The following is a 25,956-nucleotide window of genomic DNA, read 5'->3' as shown; positions in this document are numbered from 1 at the left end:
ATGTGATTAATGAAAATGATCTAACTACTCATACCGACTCGATTCAAACACACACACAAAAAAAGATTAGGCCTGAAGACCAAGAAAATTGGTTAAAATTAACATAAGCTATTTTATTTATTTTTTATTTTTATTTTCAGATGATAAAATAAAACTAACCTAAACTATATGCAATGAATAACTAAACTATATGTAATAATGAAACATGATGAATGTATGCTTTGAAATAAATAACACTAATCTAACTACGAAACTACGGAGAGACGGGGGAGAAGAAATATACCTTTTGATCCGTTTTTGACAGAGAGTTTGAGAAAAAGAAAGTGGTCTTACTTTTGAACTGCACTTGCCTCCATTGAGTGGGGGTAAGAAGAATCGACACTAGAGAAACGTTAAAAGCAAGATGAAACTGATGGAGAAAGGAAGGGATTGAGGGAGAACCGATTGGGAACGTGAAGGAGGAAGAGAAGAGAAGAGAAGAGGGAGAAAAGGTCTGCAATTTCTCAAGAGGCAAAAATGTCCCACATGGCTGAAACAATCCTATTTATACTAAAAATTAGTTTAGAAAATGTATTTTCTAGAAGGCCTAATTAATTTTTGGAATTTTTAAAATAGTACCTCTAGAAAAATCTGTTTTCAAGAAAAATATAATTCTAAATAAATTAAAACTAATTAATGCACTCCCAATCTAGATAGACTACACATTAGAAAATTCTAAACTAACTAAAAACTCTAAAAAATGCAGGGAAGAGCTTGAAATATATGATTTTGCCTATATTTTTAATTTCAAAGTAGTTTCTCAAAAACACTGATAAGAATGAGTTTTAATGCAATTTTTTACTAGATCATTTATAAAATAGTATGAATAAAATGCAAAATATATGCATGATCAAATTTTTCAATGTTTATCGTTCGCTAGTCCTCAAACAAATTGACCCTGAATAAAAAAAATAACTAACAAAGCAAAAACCTAACTCACTTTCGTAGGAATCACGGTTGCATTTAGCATATGCAACAAGCCATTTAAACTCCTATGTTACCCCAGTAAATGAGTAAGGTCTTTTGAGGGTTTGTAGTGATGCTACTAACAAACATCTCTGTCATGTATGCATAAAAATTCAACTTCAAAAATCATTAGGCAGTTAAGGAGTTTGTCTTCACAAATATTTTATGTCATTACATTATCAAAATATAATTAGGGTCTTTTACAGGCCACCACAGAATAAAACATTTTCTTTTACTTATCTAAATATCATAATCATTTATGCTTTATTATCAAAAAATCAAATATATACATGTTATTATTTACTTATCCTCACTCATATGTTTTCTGCACATGTTTTCTCAATACTTATTCCTAAGCAGTGAACTTTTTCTTTCTTGATCTTAATTTTATTTCTTTTTTTTTCAAGATTTTAAATATTTTCATACTTTTTCTTTCTTTTTGTTGAACACTATTTTAAATTTTCAGTTTTCATGATCCGTGTAACGAGCTTTGGGTCAGTGACTCCCAGGCCAAATGACTTTAGGGCACCAGATACAAAGTATTCTTCAAACTTAATTGCTTGCGTCACTAAAACTTCCTTTTTAATAGTTTTGCGTCTAGCTTGCTTCTTGTCATGTGCAATGTCAATATCTCTTAGGCTCTCTATAAAGTCTATGTAGTGGGCTTTTATGCTGATGGCTCCCAAGCCAGATGACTTTAGAGCACTAAGTATAAACACCCTTCAGGCTCTACTTGCTCGAACCAAATAGGCCACAAATATCAACTTAGACAAAGAGGTAATTTCTTTCATTATCCTTTTCAACAAGAGAATTAAACACTTCAACTTGTGTCTGAGCCCAACGAGATCAAACAACTAAACATATATTATTTTCACCTTTTGAGCTCTTATTTTTAATGTTGTTCATTTGCTTAGTTTTTCAACAATAAACTGTACATATTCATAATTATGGTTTAAAATAAACACTAACATGCATCTATCGCCCTTGTTTTGAAATTCACATAAATAACCAATGTTTTTCTAAATTAGTATCAATTTTTTTTCGTGGAGCTTAAGAATTCTCTAAAAACATTGGATTATATAAAAAATTCATATAAGGTCAAACTTACTTCTTAAAAACCTATTTTTTATGAGTTCTCATGAATGCAAATACAAAGACAAAAAGATTTGGGTGTGCAAACTACACCCTCCCTCATGCTTGAATGACACTGTACTCAGTGACAGTTTTCCATGCTTGCATGAAACTATATGAATGCCTATGAGAAACATAAGAAATAGGAGGAAAATAATAGAAGTTACCATCCACACTATGAAATCTTACTTGATGCTGCCATGTACTGGCTATGCAGAGATTTCACCTGTCTCAATGTTTGTAACTTGTAAAAATGCACAAAATGCAATGTATACATGATCTAACATTCATGCTCATGAACAAAAAAAATGATAGAAAAATAACAAAACTATTAATATCATAACACTAATATGGGTTGCCTCTCATAGAGCGCTAAATTTTATGCCTTCAACCAGACATATCTCTTGTGACCCTTCATCTTCCATGAGATCAATGGACGCGAAGTCATGCTCAATCGGTAGGTCTGAGAAAAATGCTTTCATCTATGATCTTTTCCATAATATTTCCTCCAACTCAACCCCTCTAGGCCCTTGTAATGACTCTCTAGTATGCTAAAAACGAGCTTAGTCTCCACGTGAAGACTATTCTCACATGATGGTGAGCCATAAACTGAATTTCTATCCATGCAAGCATCCAACAATGGATCAGATTGCTTCCATTTAACATCCATCACATGGAAGCATTCATCATTTCCTCTCGCTCTCATGGCAACATAAAAAATATTTATCTGTAGTCACTTGTTGCCAAAAGAAACATCTATCTCTCCAGTACGATAATTAATAAGAGCATTGGTAGTGACCTAGAATGGTTTGCCAAGAATGATGGGGGTCTGGTAAGCGACATTAATGCCTTCCATGTTCAGAACAAGAAAATCAATAGGAAAATAAAAGTCCTCGACCTTAACTAACACATCTTCTAAGATTCTTCAAGAAAGCTTGGTAGACCTGTTGGCCAACTGTAAGATGGTCATGGTGGATTTTAAATCCCCAATCCCAAAAGTGTCATAAAGGGAACTCAACACTATATTCACACTTGCCCCAAAATCGAGCAATGCACACTCGAAGGTCATGTTTCCTATGACACAAGGGATGATCGGTGCCCTAGGTTCCTTTAGTTTAGGGTGGGCTTGGTGTCGAAATACATAGCTCACCTGCTCAGTTAGAAAGATCATCTTAGGCAACAATCTTATTTTTCTTTTCTATGTGCAAAGTTCTTTAAGAAACTTTGCATAGGCGGGTACTTATTGGATGACATCCAGCATGGGGAGGTTTATGTGAACATGCTTGAATATGTCAAGCATTTCGTATATTCTAGTCTCCTGCTTGCCAAAATCATTCACTTTTTTTAAAGCCTAAGAAAAATGGGCTCTAAGAATATACAAAGGAGAAGACATAGGCCATGAGCCCTGCCCGCTTTCCTTGGGCCTCATAGGGGAGATCGACTAGTCAATAGGTCTATCACTGGGCTCTTCAGTCTTCTCCTGAATAGGGTGGTGTTTCTTCCCACTTCGAAGGGTCATAACAAAGTTGGCCTACTCTTAATGATACTCTGTGAGATGTAGACCGTGGTGCACGAGTTTTTTACCCCTCGGGTTGACAACATACTAACTGTGGAGACTTCCCTCGCTTTGCCTGCTCAAGGCCTCAACCAACTCTCCCATCTGAATTTCTAGCTTTGCTATCGACTGCGTATGGGAACTGAGATTGGCCTTGATGTCAAAGAAGGCCTCGAAAAACTTCTCCTAAAAAGATTAACTCGATATGAGATTCTGGGGAGAAGGAAAGCTAAGCTGTGGAGGGGCCTATGGGAATGTGGATCGCGAGTAACCTTGTGGGAGGTTATCTTGTATCGTTTGCATTTTAGAAGGCATATAAGATAGGGCTTGTGGATTGCTCCACAAAAAGTTGGGGTGGTTTTTTCATTCCGGGTTATAGGTGGGTACATATGGATCGTGCACCAGTCTGACAAAACCTTTGATAGCACTCACTTGCTTCTGAACAAATTCAGGATAAAGTGACGTTGTCAAGCAGTCTGAAACATAGTGTGCAGAACTAGCGCATCACATACTTTTCTTACATGATTTAATGAAGCTGGATTGACAAATAATTGATCAACTATCTTAGTCAACTGGTCCACTTTGATTTGTAATTCATATTCGGATCCAACTTCATAAGTTCCTCCCTTTTTAGGACCACTAGGAACAGATGTGGTCCTATAAAGTATCAAGGATAAGGTATGGTGCATAAAATTTTTACTCAATATTTTGAACAGGGCCCATGCCTCATCTTCGCTCTTAAGCATGAACGTGTCCCCACACAAAGAATCAATCATCTACATGTCCTTCTCGGTCACGCTATCATAAAAGTACTGCACCAGTTGCCAATGAGGCACCTGATGGTGGGGCCACTTTTAGAGAAGATCTTTCATCCTCTCCCAAGTCTCGTGGAATTGTTCTCCCTCAATATGAGAAAAGTTGGTGATGACTTTTTAAAACTAGTTCATCTTACCAATTGATAAGTATTTCTTAAGAAATTCTCACTGCATGCATTCTCAAGTAAAAATTTGAACCGTATCTAAGGCCTTCAGCCAGTGCTTGACTTTGTCCTTGAGGGAGAACAAGAAGAACTTTAACCTCAATGTGTCATCCCCAAAATTGTTGATGTGTACCGTAGAGAAGATCTCGAGAAACGCATAGGATGGTAACATTTGAATTATATTGTCCTTGATCTTGAACTGTGGTGCTCCTACAATGGGTCTAGCGATGCAAGAGTATATTCATTAAGAATGAAATACTCTCTCTGAAGACAGGTTAATTGCTGATCCTCAGCCATGAGACTGTATCGATAGACACTCCTACTAATAGACTCGAGGTCTTCAATAGGCTCAACAAGCTCGGTGTCAAGCGAGTGTCGCCCTTGCATACACCTCAGAGTAGACAAGTGTAACAACCATCCTAAAACAAGGGTTTTCTACCTACCTAACACATAGCGTGATCAAACCACAACAAACCACGAAGCAAGTAAAATAATAAAGCATGAAAGTAGTAAACAAACACCACAGACTTGCACCCAAATAATATTTTATAAAAAACAAACTATAAGCATGGTACCAATCGTGCACAGTCACCTCTTAGGGGTACCCTAATAGGTGGGACGTGCTGGAATAATAAACTGGTCTCTAGGGCTCACAAGCATGTAGTTCTAAAATCCCAAGTACTGAAATAAACTAGCAATCCTAAGTAATAAGCAGGAAAATAAACTAGCAACCTTAAACAAGTAACAAAATGGAAACTAGCAATTCTAAGTAAAACGATAACATACAATGGGCAATAAAGTGAATACTCATCTTTTTATCACAGTTCCCCGTCAATGGTGCTAAAAAGCTGGTGTAAGTTTTTATAAAATAGATTTTTAAAAGATATTTTTGATGAAAATGGTTTATGCAAGCCAGACACCAAATAATGAAAACCGCCTCACACGAGTGGTGGAGTACAGGTCGATCTTAGGGAATAGGAGAAACACTTTGTATTCTACAGAAACTAATCTACTCTTTATTACCTTAAAAAATAAAAGAATTAATTAATTAATTGACTAAGAGTGCAGCCCTCGGCGGAGGGCTTAAACAAATAAAAATAATCAAGTGGCCTTATTACAAACTCAAAACGAATAAATCCTAAGCTAAAAATAAAAGAAGAAGGGTCTTCAATGCTAGAGCTTCTAGTCCCTTTGATGTCTTTGATTTATGCTCTTTCTTTCATATTCATGAAGGGCTCCCTTGAGGGCTTGAAAGGGCATTTTGGGGACCGCAGAGGGCTCTTTGGGGGCTCACCGCACTATCAACCGCTTTTCTGCAAAATAAAAAGTATAAAACATGAACAAAATATAGAAGAACTAGACAAAAATTCAATGTTAATTCAAAGAAAAATCACAAAAATAAAAAATTAATTACTAATAATAGACTAACTACATGAACAATCATAAACTAACATGTAACAAAGTAAAACACTAAATGACAAAATAACAAAACTAACTAACAAGAAATAAACTAATTTATGCAACAAATTATGAGATTCTATAACAAACTATGGAACTAAATAACTAACTTCAAACAAATGAAACAACTACTTACAAAAATGTGAATTAAATTAACTACTACTTACTTGAATTAAATAAAACCAATTACTTAGTAGAACAAAAAAAAATATGAATGTAACACTTGATGAGATCTAACTTGTAACAAACTAATGATAATCTAACTAAGAAATTAAGAAAATAAATAACCGAAAATCAAGAAAGTAAAACTAAACTACTAACATGCTAAATAACTAACAAACAAATAGGGCTGTTGTATGGGATGACTAACAAGCTAATTAACAAGTCTGGAGCTAAACATAAAAAAAACTAACCTACTTAAAAAAACAATACTCAATCAGCTGAATTCAAGATAAGACTAATAATAAATTAAAACAAGAAATAGTTAGTATGTATTGACTTGGCAATATAAAACTAATCTAGCTATAGCTAACCTGAGTAATATGAATTAACTAAACTAAATAATTGACAATAATTGACGTAAGGCAATACAATAAACCAAAAGTTGAATCATGATACCCTAATTCAATGATAATTAGTAATACATAAAAGACAAAACGATGATTAATGAATACCAATCACATATCTACTAAACATTGCAATTAAAGATTCTGACCTTAACTTGACATTAATTGCTGATAAAGAAAAATAACACTAACTACTCGTCTGAGTAAATTTTTTTTTATTTAACAACTATTGCTTTCACCGATTAATCTATTTTATTCTAATATGTGAAAAGAAACTAATTTAATAGCTAACAAATGTCAAGAACACTACCCAAACATTAAGTAAACTACTATCCTACTGAGAATAATGTGATTAATGAAAATGATCTAACTACTCATACCAACTCGATTAAAACACAAAAAAAGAAATATTAAGCCCGAAGACCAAGAAAATCAACTAAAACTAACTTAAGCTATTTTATTTTATTTTTATTTTTAGATGATAAAATAAAACTAACCTAAACTATATGCACTGAATATGCAATGAATAACTAAACTATATGCAATGATGAATGCATGCTTTGAAAGACATAGCACTAATATAACTACGAAACTACGGAGAGACGGGAGAGAAGCTACGTACCTTCAGATCCATTTTCAATGGAGGGGTTGAGAAAAATAAAGTGGTCTTACCTTTAAGTTGCACTTGCCTCCGTCGAGTGGGGGTAAGAAGAATCAGCGCTATAGAAACGTTAGAAGCAAGATGAAACCAAAGGAGAAAGGAAGAGATCGAAGAAGAACCAAATGGGAACGAAAAGGAGGAGGAAGAGAAGATAGAGAAGTGGCCTGCGATTTCTCAAGAGGCAAAAACATCGCATATGGCTGAAACAATCCTATTTATACTAAAAATTAGGTTAGAAAACATATTTTCTAAAAGGCCCAATTAATTTTTGGAATTTTCAAAATAGTACCTCTAGAAAAACATGTTTTCAAGAAAAATACAATTCTAAACAAATTAAAAGTAATCAATACACTCCTAATCTAGTTAGACTATACATTAGAAAATTCTAAACTAAATAAACTAAAACTATGAAAAACGTGGAGAAGAGCTTAAAATATGTGATTTTGCCTTTATTTTTAATTTCAAAGCAATTTCTCAAAAATACTCATAAGAATGAGTTTTTAATGCAAATTTTCACTGGTTCATGCATAAAATAGTATGAATAAAATGCAAAATATATGTATGATCAAATTTATCCTAGATTACTCGTAGATCGACTCAACTTACTTATGTTGAAAGCTTTGTCTAGTCTAATTCCATTTGTAGTATATACGATATTGCTAATAATACTTGCATACTCCAATTGAGATATGATTCTTCCAGTGTTAATCAATAGTTTTAACACTATGATCAATTGGAATAGCAATGGACTTACAATCATAATGATTATATTTTCTCAATATAGTGAGATTGAGTCATTGCATAACTACTTTCATGTTTAATCAGTTTAATACTAATTATAACTTCAGCTAATCCCATGCTTTCATGTCAAATTTAGATAAAAAAAAAATTGGTATTATACATGCATTCTACATTATTACTCATGATTAACATATCAACAACAAAGAGACAAATAATTATAATATGACTATTTTCTACTTTGCTATATATGCATTTATCAAAGTCATGAATTCTAAAACCATATAAAGCGATTACTTTATCAAATTTCTCATGTTATTGTTTAGGTAATTATTTTACATTATACAATGACCTTAACAATTTGCAAACTTTCTTTTTTTGGCCTAGTGTAATTAACCTTAAGGTTTTTCCATATAAATTTTTTCTTTTAAGACACAATTTTAAAAGATAATTTTGACATCCATTTGATGAATTTTAAAATTATAAATTGATGCCAAAACAACCATAGTTCTAATAGATGCAATTATGCTTACAGGAGCACATGTGTCAAAATAATCAAATCTGGGTTTTTGTTTGAAGTCTTTAGCTACTAATTTAGATTTAATTTTTTCAATAGAGCCATTAGTTTAAAGTTTCATTTTGAAAACCCATTTGCATTCCAAAAGTTTAAAACAAGGGAGTAAATCAACTAAAATCATCAATAAATTAAAATCTATCAGATCTAAAAGACTTTATTTTGATATTATAAAAGATTTCAACCTTTGCTTTGAAAATTTAAATTTTTTCAAATGATTCATCGGTTATTTTCATGAGATAGACATAAACATATTTTATGAAATCATTGTTATAAAATAATTGTTACCTCATGAGTTGAAGTATTTTTCAAATCACATACATCATTGTGCATTAAATCTAATAATTTAGAAGTTCTTTCAACACTTTGAAATAGTTTTTTTCTCAAACTTTGCTTTAATACAAACATCACATTTTTTAAGATGTTCGGTTTTGCATTTAGGAATAAGTTATAAGTTACCCATGTTTATCAAAGATTTGTAATTTATATGTCATAATCAAGCATGCTATAAATCATGAATCAAACATATAAACAAAAGAAGAATCAACTTTATTACTCAAATTGAGTTTAAACAACCCATTGGTGGCATATCCTTTGCCTACAAACTTGTAGTTCTTCAACAATATAATACTGTTAGATTCCATTACAACTTTAAAACCATGAGTTGTAAGCAGATATACAAATACAATTTTTTTCGTGATGGTAGGTACGTGGTACACATTTTGGAAGGTTAAACATTTCTCTGAGGTAAAATGAAGTTCCACATTCATTTTCTCATGAACTTTAGCTTCATGTTTATCTCTCATATATATAATATGGTCTTTTCCTATGGTTTCATATGTTTTGAACATACTTCTATCATTGCATGAATTGATCATTAATCCAGAATTTATGTATCACCCTTTATTGAAATTAATCATAAATATCTCACTAACTACAACCACTAGATCGTAATCTAGTTTACTAGCTTTATTGCCTTAGAATTTTTTTCTATGTCAGCTTTCTCTCGCACAGTGATCGGATTTTCCATAAGTATATCAGAAAATAATCTTTTTCTTTTTAGCATCGAATTTGAATTTCTTGTTCTTGTTCTTAAGTCTAGGTTTGAACCTTGCTTTATATTCAACCATGTTTACCTTAGTTCAAACTTCTTTCATATCATCTTTCTTATCTCGGGATCGAGCTTGCTCCTCGATTCTAAGATATTGAAGAAGTTGTTCTAAGGTAAACTCTTCATTCTTATGTTTCAATTCATTTTGATAATCTTTTCAAGATGAGGGCAATCTCCCAATGATTGCAGACACCTAGAATCATTCATCAAGGTACTTGATCTAATTAGCCAAGATTTGTATCTCATGGATTAAGGTAGCAATATCTTATCATCAAAGAATTTAAAATCTATATACTTAACCAAAAACTTATGATTTCCTACATCCCCTAATTTGTATTTGCTTTCAAGAGCTTCTCATAACTTCTTTGCAGTGCTAACATCTGAGTAGAGGTTGAATAGGGTGTTAGAGAGTACATTCAGTATGTGTTCACAATACATGAAGTCGTCCTGTTTTCACTTTAGTATCCTGCGATATTCAATAAGAGTTTCATCCTCCCGTTCTTCTGGATAGTTCTTCGTGAGCACATACACTACTTTTGTAATCGTAAGGAAGATGAACAAATTGTATTGCCATCGTTTTAAATTGGTATCATGAAACTTGAAAAATTGGGTAACTCTTGGTTTCTAATCTTTACTGTCACCATTTGCAGAACTATTGCTTAAAAATTATTGAAAATTTTACCTTACTTTATGGGTCAATTAACTGAGATTGAACTAGTGAGCTCAGAGGCACACATAAACATGTTGTCTTTCAAGCGATAGTTGCCCCCACTTAGGATCAAGTTCTTGGTGCAATGGATATTCGTGCAACTACGCTCACATGATACAACTGAGCTTTCACCTTCTCGCGAATGATCAGACCATGCCCTGCACTGGGTGAGCCCAATAACCTCTATATGAAAAGAGAGAGGCACCAAAGTTAGAGAGAGAGAAAAGATCTCAACTAGAGCTTGATATAGAGAGGATAGCAGAGCTCGATATAGAGAGGATAGCAGAGTTCGAGATAGAGAGGAGAGAGCAGTGAGGGATGAAAAATGAGGAGGGGTAGTTGGGTTTATATAGGCTCCATCCCACTATCCATCATAATGATCATTAAAGAAGCTCAAATGGCTAGCCATAATGGGCTTAGGTTGGCCAAATGACCAGCCATAAAGGCCCAAATGACTAGCCAGAGAAGGGCACCCAAATTAGATAAAAAAGATAGGAACAGGGTCTGAAATGACCCTGTCAGGTACTAGATCAGAGGCTATGGACCGTTTGGATTCTTAATGCTCATGAAAAAACATTGAGTAAGGTCCAAAACAGACCCGGATAAGATCCAAACGGTTTTAAAGTAAAGTCAAAGTCCATTTAATGGTTGGTCAAAGATCAAAAATATACTTGAGAATTAAAACCGTCCCAAGTATTAAAAAGAAACTCAAAGACAAACCGAACCAAGTCCCCAAATTAACCCGAATTTAAATATGAATATAAAATATTGTTTGTGATCCAAGTTCTAAGGTTTATTCAAGCCCTAAATCTAATGCCCTTGAGGGCCATGACCACAAAGGCACCACCCTCCTATATAAGGACAAAGCAAGTTCGTACAACTTTCAATATGAGATTAAACTTTTATAGGGAACTATATACCCACATACTTAAGAAAAAATAGAAAGATAGAGGTTCCACTTGGGTAGTTTTGAGCTAAAAAATCCAATAAAATTTTGTCAAGATTTTTCTATAAATCAAAATTTTTATTTATCTTGAGATTTTCCTCGCCTAAATTTTCTTGAGAATAAGATTCGTAATATTCGTCTTCAAAATTTTTCTTTTTTTTGGCTTGAACAAGGGAACACTCCTTTTTAAACTGACGGCACATTGGCGAGCCTCTAGTTGGTAAAACCTTTCCTGTGCCCCAAGAGTATACTCAGCTTGGACCTTATGACAAGGGATGCCTGCCATGGGTTTCGAACCTGTGGTCATCCCACATCAGCTGACCAACCATAGTTGATCCTAGCCTAGATAGCAGAACCGGGGGCTCAACATTTGGTAGTTAATCGATTAAATAACTCAAAATTTTGAAGCCTTGGAAATTTTGAATATTTTGTGGCATCTCAATGAAACCCATCACTTTGAATAAGCAAGCATGAAATTGTCCATGCAGACCAGTTCATAGTTGCAACTAGAGCAATTGGTTAATTCTTGTGCAAAAACTTTCAACCATCTGCAAGTAGTTGCTTGTTGGATCTTCAATTGTTAATTTAAAGCCTTGAATTAGTGAAGCCCAAAAAGCAAAGAAAAGTAAAAAAGTGGGAGCTGAAGGACATTAATTAAGTAACCTCAAAATTTAATAAGGGTCATAATCTGGGCCGGGCCTAGTGACCTCGCCTGCTTTTGCAGAGGACACCCGAGCTGGCCTACAGCTTACTATGCAAAGGGATGAGAGGATTTCTTTTTTTCGAAAGGCAAGATTGGTTAGGCAGACCCCACCAGTTATTATTCAACGTTCAGTTTTGAACCTGCAACGTCCCACTACAAGGAGACGTGCACTGACAGCTCCTACTAACCATGCGGAGCCGGGATGAGAGGATTAGTATATCAGACAATGGGCAGCCAACAGTAAAGCTTTGCCAATTCCAAGTATTATATATCAAGAACTTCCTTGATGAGATGAACAGGTGGGTTATAGGTCGCAGTGTGTGCGGGTGCCTTTCACTGGTGGGCTCAGTAAGGGCTTGGGTGTTGGTGACTCCACCCGTAGATTACCGGCCGGGGACTTGTTATAAAAAAATAAAAGTCACAGCCAAGAAAACTCAATTCTCCAGTTCCAAACATGTCATCAATGAAACATGAATAGGATATTTGATAAAAGGAAAAAAGAAGAAGAAAGAAACAAAGCCAATAAACCAAAAATTTTCACATCATTCCACGGAGTTAATTCTTGTTGCAAGATATGAAATCATAAATGGCAATTTTGTTTAATATTACTGATGTTTTTGAAACTATATATCCATTATTTAAAATCACTTTGTCTCACTCATGCTACAACTTCCCTTATTTGACAATCAAGTTGGGGATAGCCTCATAGCCACAAATATGATCACGTATTTTTTAAATATCGTGAGATTTTCAGAAAGCGATATAGTCCCCAATATGTTCAGAATATGACCTGTATTGGAAATATCAAGTCATTAATGCATCATTTATTTTTTATATTTTTGTCTTTCTAAAAAAACATGTTTTACATTTTTAATGTTTTTCTTCTATTTTTATATATTTTTTCTATATCTTTTGAAAATGTAAATATACCGATATTTTCTCAAGATTTTTATTTTATTTTAAATTTATCACTAGATTTTCATTTGCCGAGAAAATCCAAATAATAATGAGATTCGTGACTTAGATGGTCCCTTGGTTACATTGCAAGTACATCCTCACATAATTAAACAGTTCCAAACCAATGTTTCCTAAGAAAAAAGCCCAAGTGATTTATGAAGTTTGACATTGTACATACTGAAAGTCATGTGGGCGTGATTAATTGGCCGATGACTTGCGATCTTATGAATTACAACAAAAGAAAAAGGAGGATATAAAGTAACACATTGCATGCTGCAGTAAAAGCCACTGGGTTTTCCTCTGCAATATTAATATGACTTGACTTTGAAAGGAAAAAAAAAAAACAGTGAGAATAAAGTGTATTTATGACGAACCGAATTGACAACAACCCATATTGGGAAGCAGATCAGGTAATGCTGAACATGAGCGTTTATGCTCATGCTGACATCGTGGCCATCCGATTTGCATTTTAAAAAAAGCTCAAAAAGTCAACAAAACCACGTGGCATTCATCCAAAATGCAAACAGACGGCCACGATGTCGGCATGAGAAAAAACGCTCATGTTCAGCATGACCTGATTTGCTTCCCCCAAAATGCAAACTGACGGCCACGATGTCAGCATGAGCATAAACGCTCATGTTCACAGCATTACCTGATCTGCTTCCATGTTGAGGGGCCTCTCAATGTTTTGATTGAATTCTAAAACATCTTTTTTTTTTTTTTTGTAAGGGCTGCATGGAGCATGCATGAGCTTACGAACAATGTATTTTTTTTTTTTTGTACTTTTTTGGTGTTCCATGTGGAAAATTGTCAATGTATGTGACCCTTGTTGTTTATTACACGGGAAAAGTGATGCCGGATTTTTTAGAAATTAAGTCATGATGGCCTTTAATTGCCACACCCCGACGACATAAAACCCCGGCCCCCCCTCGCCCATTGATGATGGATCAGGTGCAATCACAATGCACATTTTAGTGTGCTGCTACACCAGATCATCCTTCCATCTTTTGTTGGGCCCCACACAGCTGAGAGGTTGTACCCAGAGATCGAAAAATAAAGATTTGCCTATGAAAAGTTTTTCGCTTGTTTGAGTAGTACGAGAAAAACAGAGTGAGAAAATGTGAGAGAAAGGAAGGGAAGTGGTGATGGTGGAGGGTGTGGTGAGATGGATGGTAGTGGTGATGGTGAGATAGTAGGTGGTGATGGTGGAGAGTATAAAAATAAATTTTCTTTGTAGAAAATATTCCTCCACTCTCCTTATGGAGGAATGTTACCTATCAAAAATTGTATTTTTTAAAAAAACTCTATGCCAAAAAAGTCATTCTCGTTTGGAAGGATCGAAAAATCCGTACAGATTTTCCATTTGCATCACTTTTCCTACATCTTTTGGCTTTCAAACGTACCCTCAAAGTGTGCAATGTGTTTTCCATCTGATTCGTCCTCTCACCTATCAGGAAGCTTGTTGCTTCAGCCTTGTGGTCTTGTTGAATGTTGATCCTATTTGCTAGCTTTGCAGGTGAAAAAAAAAAATCCACTGTCAAGCCTGACTATTTCTTGTTAATTAGGGACTGATTATGTAAGGAGGAAAAAAGAAAAAAAAAAGAAAAAAATCTGAAGGACTCGACTCCATGCATAGTAATGAAATGCAACCACCTCACATAAATAGGGAACCGAATAGGTCAGATACTTATTATCAAGCTTGACGTTAGTCCGAACGTGAGAGGACCAAACTCAGACTCATCTAGTCAGTGGGTATGGTGAGTTCGGTTGCAAATTTGACCCTGGATCAGTTAGGGTATGTCTAACAAAGTATTGGATCCAAGCCAAGATCTGAATTTGTCACGACTCTTTTTTGTACTTATTTTCTGAAGCAGTAGGTTGGTCAGATTTGAATCATGCCCCAACGGCTACTGTTCACCTACTTAGAGTTTAATACAAATTCAAATTAATAAACAGGGAGTTACAATGGGTTTAATTAGGGTACCCTTCCCCAGACTCTTTGGGTCTGAGACCAGTTGGCAGCCTATGCCCTGGTGCAGTAAATGAGTAATTGAGGCTCAAGTCTGGGATGTGCTTTGAGGGGCCATTGCTTGGTGTACTGTAAAGTGTTCGGTCTGCCAGTGAGAGATCACCAGTTTGAGTACTAAAAGTGGTTACTTCTTACAACAGGTTGCTGGGTACCCTGCCCATGAAGGGCCACGCTTGGGCTGCCATTTTGCAGCTGGTCCCTATTAAAGTTGGGCTAGACCCAAACTTGTCAGCTAATTGAGCTCCATCCAGAGGACAATTATAACTGGGCTGGGAGGCAGGTTGGGTCCTTATAGAGCTCTAATCGAGCCAGCCTTGACCAGCCCTATTTCCACACCCGGCTGGTAACCCTACCAAAATAAGGGCCCTCATTCATGTCAAAATATATATACATGACAAGTTTAGGTGCCACGGCAAGGTCCGACCAAGCCAATTCCGTTACCTAAACATACGGGGGTGGTGTGTGTGTGTGTGTGTGTGTGTGGGGGGGGGGGGGGGGGGCGCAGACCACGCCCGTCCCCCTTCACTGGCTTGGCAGGCCTCCGGTTGATAAAACCCTTGAGGTCCCCTACCCACCAAAGAGCTAGTGCACCCAGTTTCAACCTTGAGGCAAGAACGCCCCTCGTGGATTTCGAACTCCTAATGCCCGTTAACTTGGTGACATTCACAAGTCTCCCCTGCCAGATGAGCGGAGCCCTTGTGGACTAATGAGCTCCAACTCTTAGTGCTTAAAGGCCACATTGAAAACTAGGTTTTTGACCATGGCAGGCCAGGTAATAAGCCTTGACTAAACATAATGTTCAGTATTCGGCTCAAAACTTGGCTGGGCTTACTTTGCCAACTTAGGGTTACTGACAAAAACAGAGTTAGCCAGTTAGGTCAAGTTGCATTAACCTAGTGCAACCATGGAGAAGATGAAAAAAAAATGGTCAATTTAATTTTGGTAATTTCCACTAGATCAACAATAGGACGTCGAGTAAGAGACAGCAAAAGGCCCCTTCCACCCAACTATGCGACCCCCCACAATTGTTTTTTTTTTTTTGTTTTTTGTTTTTGGTACACCCAATGACGTTAGAATATTGGAGTTTGGCGTCAACCCTAAAGTATTTGCATGTGCCTAATATGGAATTCAACTCTCCTTGTTTCTTCCATTGGACTCATCCTTTTCTTTTATTGAATTTATAACTCAAACAAAACCCGGTCCCACTTAAGCACGAAGACCTGATGAGCTGGTTCAGCCTGGTTGTCTTTTTTTGTAGAATGTTGACATAACATTGTATCTTGACTTGCTCGTGTTTCTCTCAGTGTGACAAATTAATGTCGAATGATATTTGAGAATATCACAAAAACGGATATTTTAGTTCGCCATTTTAAACTCCAAAAATGCTGCAATATTTTCAAAATATTACAATATTTTTCATTAGAACATAAATATCATGATTTTATCATGACATTTACATTTTTATCCGTTATTTTTCATGAAAAATAGTTAAATTTTTTGTTTTTTTATATTCCGTATTTTTTCTTACAAAATATATATTTTTAGTCCATTTATTTTTTTTGTGATATTTTGCCTATAAAATGAAAAAAATATGAAAAATTTCAATTTCTTATGAGAATTAGGCTGTCGTTATGTAAACGTTTGTGACAACGGATTGTCATAGAATGTTTTCAGTTGGGAAAACACAAACTGCATTCATCTCTCTCTCTCTCTCTCTCTCTCTCTCTCACACACACACACACACACACGAATGTACGCGTGCATACACACACCTAACCATAATATAGTATTGTTGAGTATATTAGTGAAGATTCATATCATAAGATTAATGCTAGGTATAGTATGTGAGGCCATTGCATCTTCAAGATCTATTTTTCGGATTATTATACATATTCTTGTCCTTTTAGATAATGAACTGCTAGTGTTTAGTTAATCCAAATATGTTAACACTGAAATGTGCTATTCACACTGCTGAACCGATTCAAGTCAGTCAATGCGACAACTCTCAGCCCGTAACCAAACATCTAATCCATAATGGTGGTTTCTCTACGGCAAATTAATAAAAAACAGATAATAAACTGCGAGCATTTAAGTTAATCCAAAAATGTTATATACTAAATACACCGAGTTGATTAATAAACTGCAGCAACGCCTAGCGCTAGGTTCGCTCAAAAACACATAAGCATTGAAATATTGCTCATTATAACTCATTGTTACACCAAAGACTTTCCCTGATATCATATATAAAGGTAGATTAGGGATGGCAGTGGACCGGGGTGGGGTCGGGGGACAAGGTCTTCACCAAGGTTGTTAAATGCGATGAGGCGAAGCGAGGCGTTGAGCCTGCGCTTCGCCTCTGAGGCGTATGCCTCAGGTACTGAGGCGTACGCCTCTCACAACGACCTTGCTCTCAAGTATCAGTGGTAAATGAGCCTTGAAAAGCTGAAACCCCGATAATACCATTAATACGTATTTGACTGCATCAGAACGACCTTTGTTTAATGATCAGATTTGGAAAGCTGAAACCCCATCTGCAAATAATCAGATTTTTTTTTTATATTTACCTTAGGCGCATCACTGCAATGCCTCAGTACCTTCAGCGTGCGCTTCACCTCTAAAGCGTACGCCTCAGTACCTGAGGCGTACGCTTCATGAGGCGTATGCCTCTCACAACACTGGTCTTCACCCCCACTCCGTCTCAAAATTCTGCCCTCAATCCCCGCACGGGTTCTGATTTTAACCTCCATTCCCACCTCCATCCCCGGTTCGTATCCTCATTCCTCGATCCAAAAGGGATGAGGCGGGGCGGCGCTCCGTTTCCTCTTGGTCCACTACTATCCCTAGGATTGAGGACGAGGCAGGGCGGAGGAAAGCGTAAGTCCATCCCCACATGGGTTTTGATTTTAATCTCTATCCCTGCCTCCATCCTCGTTTCATGTCCTCCATCCCCGGTCCAAACGGGGGGAGAGGTGGGGAGGGCCCCGTTTCTCCCAGTCCACTGCCATCCCTGAAGTAGATACTCAGAGAGAGAGAGAGAGAGAGAGAGAGAGAGAGAGAGAGAGAGAGAGAGAGTTTTTGTAGTTTTTAAAAATTTTAAAAATTAACGTTCAAAAGATAAAAGGCATGCCCTAAGAGTTAATCTAAGTTGATAGGACATCACAAGTTTTAAAACCTACAATGAGCAAGGGGGTTCTTATGAGTTTTTCCAACCAGAGGCCTACCAATGTGTAACGGCGATGTGAAAAGATCAGGTGCAATATGATTGCACAAATATATTTGTGCATTAAGCACTTGATCACCCTCCATCTTGGGGCCCAGGCCTGATGGAGGGCAATCAGGTGCTTAATGCATAAATATTTGTGCAATCAAATTCCCCCTGATCCCGACTCAGCGGTGATGGTGGTTTTCCATTAATCTAGCAATAAAAATAAAAATAAAAATAAACTTCGTTTGGGCAAGGGTTTTCATGCAAAAAAAAATATTATGTGATTCTTCTAAAAATAAGAGCATAAGGGCACCCCTGACGGTAATGGGTCCCATGCTGCCGTTCATCTATGTGATGAACAGAAACCCAAGAGCCATCGTGTTTTGCACTGTTTTCAGCCATTCAATCTCATAGCTCTAGATGCCATTGATCTAAATCATGAACGACTCTGAAAATTTTTGCCGGGCCCACCTAGAACACAAGCTGTCCAGCTGTGGCTCTCCCGATCCAAGGGACCCCGGTCCATATACCGTCAGGGGTATCTCTGACCTGATCCGTTGTCCATAAAATATGTCTAAATTTAGCAATTCTAGAAAGGGATTAAAAGAAGCTAGTGAGAAATATTCTGTTAAGTTTGGGAGTCAAAGCTATAATTTCCCATTCGATGAATGGTACGTCAAACACTCCCTATTCTACAAGCAGGGAAAGAATCAATGAATCAACAAGATACGTTTTTCACGTTTTGTTCAAGAGAGACGTTTTTAACTTTTCTAAATTCCAAGCAAAAACATGCAAAAGTAAACCTCCATAATCAGGACAAATACGTTTCTTAAATAAGATTACTTGCATTGTTTTGGTCTAGATCTAATTAAGCTACTAGCTGATATCCTGAAACAATGAATTAATTGTTCTTTAAGTTTTTATTTAAAATCACTTTAATTAAAGAGAAGATGGCAGGAAATCTTTTCTTGGTATTTGCGTAGACGGATCCGATATCAAGGGGAAATAAATGCTAACTGAACAATTTCATTTATAAACGAGTGAACAGCAAAACAGCAGCTGGAGAATCCAATCAAGGAAGATAGGACGAAGTGCACCTCAATAATAAACAAATAAATAAATAATGGTGAGAGAAAAATGACCAAATCTTGCCTCACTTATTCATTCAAAGATACATGGATGCTTGACTACTTAAATGGCACTTCGATTTTTTTGATTTGTGTAGGAAGATTAGACCCACCAAACCGCTGATGGACCCATGCTGAGTCTCTAGACAGTAGACACTCTGAGGTTGGCAGCCCGTTCAATTTGACTTGACAAGAGTCAGTTAACCCTATTTCAAGGACTTATAGCCATATAGGATCAAGTGGGTTGAAATGGCCCCGAAGTTGGACTCTTTAAACGCACCCTTCATGACTTCCATCATCCGTGTCCAATCTTGGCCCTTGGGGCTCCTTGAAGGCAATGTTTGCAATTAAACAAGCAGCCTAACCAGCCTGTGTCCCAAGTGGTTCAAGAGTCTTGGACATGCAATCATGGATCAACTAGACAGTCCCTAGTAGGGGTGTAGATTAGCTAGGTTGGAACTTTTCCGCGAAAATAAATGAAAGGAGCTCTAACGCGAGTCCAGGCTCAAACCGAGCTTGATCTTCACTAGGCTAAGTTTGTGCCAAAATAAACCAAGATGGTATAAACGTTGGCTATATCAGAAGGCCAAGTTCATGTTCAAGTCAAAGGCACCCAAATGGTCGTGTCAAACTTAGGGGCTTGTATGAGTTTTGACCAACAATTCTGCAACCAAAAACCCTTATACGTTGCACAGTAAATATTTTACCAAGTCCTGCAGCTGTAGTATATTGTCCTAACACTTATACGTTACACAATAAATATTGTACCAAGTCCTACAGCTGTAGAATATTGGCATAATAAAGTTTGAATAAGAGAAGGCAAATTAATGATATAAATAAGAGAGAGAATTAAGAAGAGTTCAAAAAATATGAGAGAGAGAGAGAGAGAGAGTTAAGAAGAGTTGGGACGGTAGCATGGTCAAAGGCAGCACAGAGGCCGGCACCGATTTCACTCTGTTTAAAGTTGGCAACTTTGAGTGTTTCTCTCCAACAATTTTTCAACGTATATCGTGGGTATTACCCCTATTCCCTTTGACTTTTTTCTCTCTCCTCTCCCTTTCAATCATATAAATCCTCCCTCCACTTCCCTCCACATAACTCAAAAACCAAATCTCTCTCTCAATCATATAAATCCTCCCTCCTCTTCCTCCACATAACCCAAAAACCAAATCTAACCAAATCTCTCTCTCTCTCTCTCTCTCTCTCTCTCTCTCTCTCTCTCTCTCTCTGTGCGATCGGTAGCCAATTTGGTATCTAGAAAATTGTTTCAGACTATTTTGGTGTTTGGTGTTTTTGTCATGGATGAAATTGAGATCCCTCCCTTCTACACCTGCCCAATCTCTCTTCAGATAATGAGAGATCCTGTGGCCGTATGCACGGGCATAACATATGACAGGGAGAGCATGGAGCAGTGGATATTCTCCTACAAGAAGAAGGTGTGCCCCGTCACCAAGCAGCCCTTAACAGACTCCACCATGACCCCCAACCACACCCTTCGCCGTCTCATACAGTCCTGGTGCATGGAAAACGCCTCCCATGGTGTGGAGAGGATCCCCACACCCAAGCCCCCCATCGACACACCAACCATCCTCAATCTCCTGCAAGATTTCCAATCTCATAACCACGAAATCCAACTGAGATCTCTGCTGAAACTTAAGGCCCTCGTCTCCGAGAGCGACCGCAACAAGAACTGCGTGCGGTCGGCCGGAACCACGAAGCGGCTCGCTGCGCTGATTCAAACTCTCGCGCAAGAAGGAGGAGAAGACGGCAATGAGGCACATAAAAGCTTGGTGATCGGAGAGGCCTTGAACCTTCTTCACGTCGTGGAGATCACGGAGGATGAACTGAAGGATCTCGCGTCGAGCGGCGTCGATCTGGTCGGATCGCTGACGCGGGTGCTACGCAGAGGTGGCTGCCAATCAAGGGTGCACGCCTGCTTCGTGCTGAAGATGGTGTTCGAGGGGTTGAACCCTGTGCTTCTGATGAGCCTGAAGGGAGAACTATTGGAGGGAATTGTTCAGATACTGAGGGATCGGATCTCTCATCAAGCGACAAAGTCTGCGGCGCAGATCTTGATAGAGGTCTGCAAGTGGGGAAGGAATAGGATCAAGGTGGTGGAGTTCGGTGCAGTTCCGGTGTTGGTAGAGCTCATCATAGACTCATCGGAGAGGAGGATGAGTGAGGTATTGATGTGGCTCTTGGACATGCTTTGTGGGTGTGCTGAGGGAAGGGCAAACCTGATGGAGCATGCAGCAGGCGTTGCTGCAGTGTCTAGGAAGATGATGAGGGTCTCACAGGCTACCAATGATAGTGCAGTTAGGATCCTGTACTCTTTGTGCAAGTACTCTGCAAACCCTAGTTTGGTGCAAGAGATGCCTCAGGTTGGGGCCGTTTCGAAGCTGTGCCTGGTCATTCAGGTGGAGGGCAGCACAAAGACAAAGGATAAGGCCAAGGAGATGCTTAGGATGCACTCCAACATTTGGAGGAAATCCCCTTGTATCCCTCATCATTTATTGTCTAGCTATCCCTCCAAGTAAGATCACAGCCGTAGAATCTCTCAATCTCTCATGATTTTTATTTATTTCCTTCAAATGTAAGTTGTACATAAGGCATGGTGTGATCAAGGGGTTTTTCCTGCAACATGCAGATCTTTTGGTCTCATACTTTTTTGAGTTGTTATCTGAACAAATTGGTTTTGTGCCCTGATTGAACCTGCGTGCGCCTTATTTTTTCTTATATATATTGTCATACACCTCTCTCTATCTCTCTCATACAACATGGAATCGCGAGCTCTTGTTTGATGGCTCTATGATTAAGCTTAGCAGTAGTAATGTTACATCGGTTGCATACCTGGATTATGGCAGCACAAAACATTTTTAAGGATTTAATTTATTACTATTATTATTGTTGTTATTTGAAAGAGATCTGACATAAACCCTTGTTGAACACAATGCACTTATTATGAATCTAGAATTAAGAATGAATTTATCATAAAATAAAACTACACAAACGAATTACTGGACCATTTAGTCAAGCCCCAACCACCATTTTTCTTTTTTACGACAAAAGGAAAACCTCATCGAGAATCCGGTCACTTAATGGCCCACCGTGTGCAGCCGGCTCTAGCGTGAATGAAATCCTTTATAGGAGATTATGTGTATCTAAGAGAGCCCAAAGAAACATCAACATTACTAAGTAGGGGATCAACAAAACCTTGAGCCTGCGAAAACAAAAAAACAACAACAAACCCAAAACAAAGGGCCGAAAGCACGAAGGTAAAACATAAAAATAGAAGAACACAAAGATCAGCCAGGGTCTTGAGGAAGAGAAGGCGGCTAAACGGGGTGGATAACATGGGAGTAGACGCGCAGAATTGCATACACATAAGCCAAAATGCAATGAACAAGCTTATTGAAAGCAACCGAAATTTGACGAAAGATCGCATTGTTGCGAGTCATCCACACAGCCCACCAGGAAGTAAGAAGCCAAGTTCTCCAGATCAGTCGCCACTGCGAACCCACGGTGGACCCTACAGAAGGTCTAGCATGAATGATTCCTGTCTCACGATTACTTCAGGCCGATTCTACGTACTTTTAAAGAGATCCACAAAGATTGGGCCAACCCAAAACAGATGGTAGGTGGATTCTTCCACCGCTTGGCAAAGGACACACTTACTCAGATACTGAAAACCTATCTTCTTAAGAAAGTTGTTCGTCTGAACCCTATCGTGTAAAATTAACCAGGCTAAGAATCGAGAGCGAGGAGTTGACCCATTCTCCCATAAAAGACGCTCAGGATGCCAGTCAACCCCAGGAGGAAGAAGAGACCAATATAAAGTTTTGGTGCACAAAATGCCGCTAGGCGCAATTGCCCAGTGAAAAAACTGTGTGTTAGTACCAGAATCACCATCTTGCATAAAGACGAAAGACATGCCCTTAAGCCACATGCAACGTAGGTGTGAGATATGAATCCTGCGGGGATGACAGATATAATGGATTGACTCAAGGGAACCGTACTTAGCATGGAGCAGAGGAGCACACAGATTGCTTGAACGGTGCACCATCAAGCATTGCTTCACGATCAGAGCAATACTTCTTAGTCTGAGAGCGAAGATCCCCAGATCAGCCATATGCCTTGGTAACACCAACGAGTTCCATCTTACCAGGCGGCGCTTGGTCCGAAGGTGACAACCAGACCAAAGAAAATCTACCATCAAACGGGAGAACTTCTTCTTTACACCCTTGGGCATCAGAAAAATGAACATAAAAAATTTTGGGATAGAGGACAAGACGTGCCTAATAAGGGTAAGCCGACCGACGATGGAAAGGTAGGAAGCCTGTCAGGAAGAAATTTTGGTCTGGACTTTTTGGATAGTGGCAGTCCAAGCGGCTGAGGGGATGCACTTTATTTATAAAGGGAGACCCAGATAGGAAATAGGTAAATCCAAAGTTGTGCAACTAAAAATCTGCTATCTGGCAGCCAACAAGAAAGATGTGACGTTGAACATGAACAAGCAACATTTATTGTCATTAAGGGATAAACTCAAAAGAGAGAGAAAAAACTGAAGGATGAGCTTGAATCTCAGTATCTACTGCACGGAAGCGTGAACGAAAATGATCATGTCGTCAGCATAGGTGAGAATATGATGAGAGAATTTCTGGATGCCGATGTAATCGATTATGCCTTTATCCGCTGCCCTCTTTAATAACACCATGAGACCCTCGACGACAACGTTAAATAGCAAAGAGAAGAGAGAACAACCTTGCTGAATACCGCACCCAAGCTTGAACTGCCTACCTCTTGCTCTATTAAGCTTAATAAAAAATTAAGCATTTGATACCAGCTCACGCACTCATCGAGAGAAATGATGACCGATATCGAAGTTGGTAAGCATGTGAAATAAGAAAGGCCAATAGGCTGAGTCGAAGGCTTTATGAAAGTCGAGCTTAAAAAAGAAGAAAGGCTGACTGCTGATATGCAAAGAGTGAAGAACTTCCGATGCCAAGATGAATGAGTGTTGAATTCGCCTGTGGGGGATAAAAGTGAACTGAGAGTCTAAGAAGATTTGAGCAGCGACGACTCTGCGCCTATTGGTCAAAACCTTAGCAATAATGCGGTAGAGCGCACTCATAACCGAAATCGGTCAGAACCTCAAGATACTAGAGGCTGCCACGTCTTTCAAGATGAGAGAGACAATGGCTAAGTGTATGTGAACTGGCAGCCGACAATTGCGATGGAACTCAGCGAAGATATTGATAATGTCATGCTGAATGCAAGACCAAAAGATACGAAAAAAATCCATGAAAAAGTCATCGTAACCTGGAGCTTTCCATCCTGAAAGACCATTGATAGTCAAAATGATTTCAGCTTCAGCGAACTTAGATTGCATAGCTCTGGCTTGAGATTGATCAATAGCTTGTACGAGAAAAGGGCCAATAGTGTCATTAACGGAGGTCTGAGCAGTATAAAGGGTCTTAAAATAGTGAAAAACCGTTGGAAGGACATTGTCGACGGAGTAGCTGACTTCCTCAATGAAGATAGAGGGAATATCATTCTTCTTATGGCGGTGCAAAGCGTAGGAGTGGAAGAAACTAGTGTTGTCGTCACCAGCCGCAAGCTAATGCACCATCACCCGTTGTTTCCATCGAATTTCATCATTGATCCACTATGTTTGCAGAAGCAAAGAAAGCTCAGTAGATCTCACCTTTAAGCTTTGAATAGTCGAATCAGAAAGGGAGTCCGAAAAAGACATAGAGCGATCATAGGCGGAGCTAGGGGGGGGGGGGGGGCAGGACTGGGGACTGCGCTGTAGCCCAGTCCTGCCTCCTGAAACAGTTAAAAAAAATAAATTTTAAAAAGCCCAGTCCTAGCCCAGCCCTGATTCCATATGAAATAGATTTTTATCCATTTTTTTTAGCCCAACCCAGTCCTAGCCTAACCCTGACTGCAACAAATAGTTTGATTTGCCCATATGAAATAGATTTTTATTAATAATTGTAGCCATTTTTTATTTTATCTCAAAAAAAAAAAATTTAGGAGCGCTGCCCCCAAACGTTCGAACCCCTGGACTATCACACCAAATTTTTTTTTTTTGCTACACCCCTGTCCCCCCCCCCCCCCCCCCCCACACACACACACACGAATCCTAGCTAGGCCAGTCAACAACTCTTGCTCCCAAGCTTTCATTTGCTGAGAAAGAGAGAGAAGGAGAAGGGTGGGGTGGTAGGATTTGAAAAAGAGGAAATGATGAATGGAGAGAGAATTTGCCAAATCCAATTATCTCCCGCCGTTTACACATCATCCAATTTAACAATCAAAATTGAAGGTGAGTCATCCAAGTACCGACAAATATCATATGAGAATCCCTCTTATTTCAAGTTCTATAATTCGAAACCCCAACAATCCAGCACGTTTTGGGCTTTGAAACTCTCTCTCTTCTGCATATAATTTATGCAGAATTAATCCATACTCAAATCTACAAGGAGTATTATAATGCTTTTCT

At 38.0% G+C, this 25,956-nt stretch overlaps 1 protein-coding gene across 1 annotated transcript; it reads left to right on the top strand.

Annotated features, from left to right (window-relative positions):
• Positions 1-20,656: 20,656 nt before the first annotated feature.
• Positions 20,657-22,165, top strand: LOC149837926 (E3 ubiquitin-protein ligase PUB23-like). Its single transcript, XM_090007537.1, has one exon. The coding sequence runs from the start codon at positions 20,753-20,755 to the stop codon at positions 21,989-21,991; it is 1,239 nt and encodes a 412-aa protein (XP_089863663.1). The 5' UTR covers positions 20,657-20,752; the 3' UTR covers positions 21,992-22,165.
• Positions 22,166-25,956: the final 3,791 nt, after the last annotated feature.

The sequence above is a fragment of the Nuphar pumila genome, chromosome 5 (assembly GCF_984573655.1).
Source record: "Nuphar pumila chromosome 5, dmNupPumi1.hap1.1, whole genome shotgun sequence".
NCBI classification, from domain to species: domain Eukaryota; kingdom Viridiplantae; phylum Streptophyta; class Magnoliopsida; order Nymphaeales; family Nymphaeaceae; genus Nuphar; species Nuphar pumila.
Note: the sequence above shows the minus strand (reverse complement) of the source record. Positions and strands in the feature narration are given on the sequence as shown.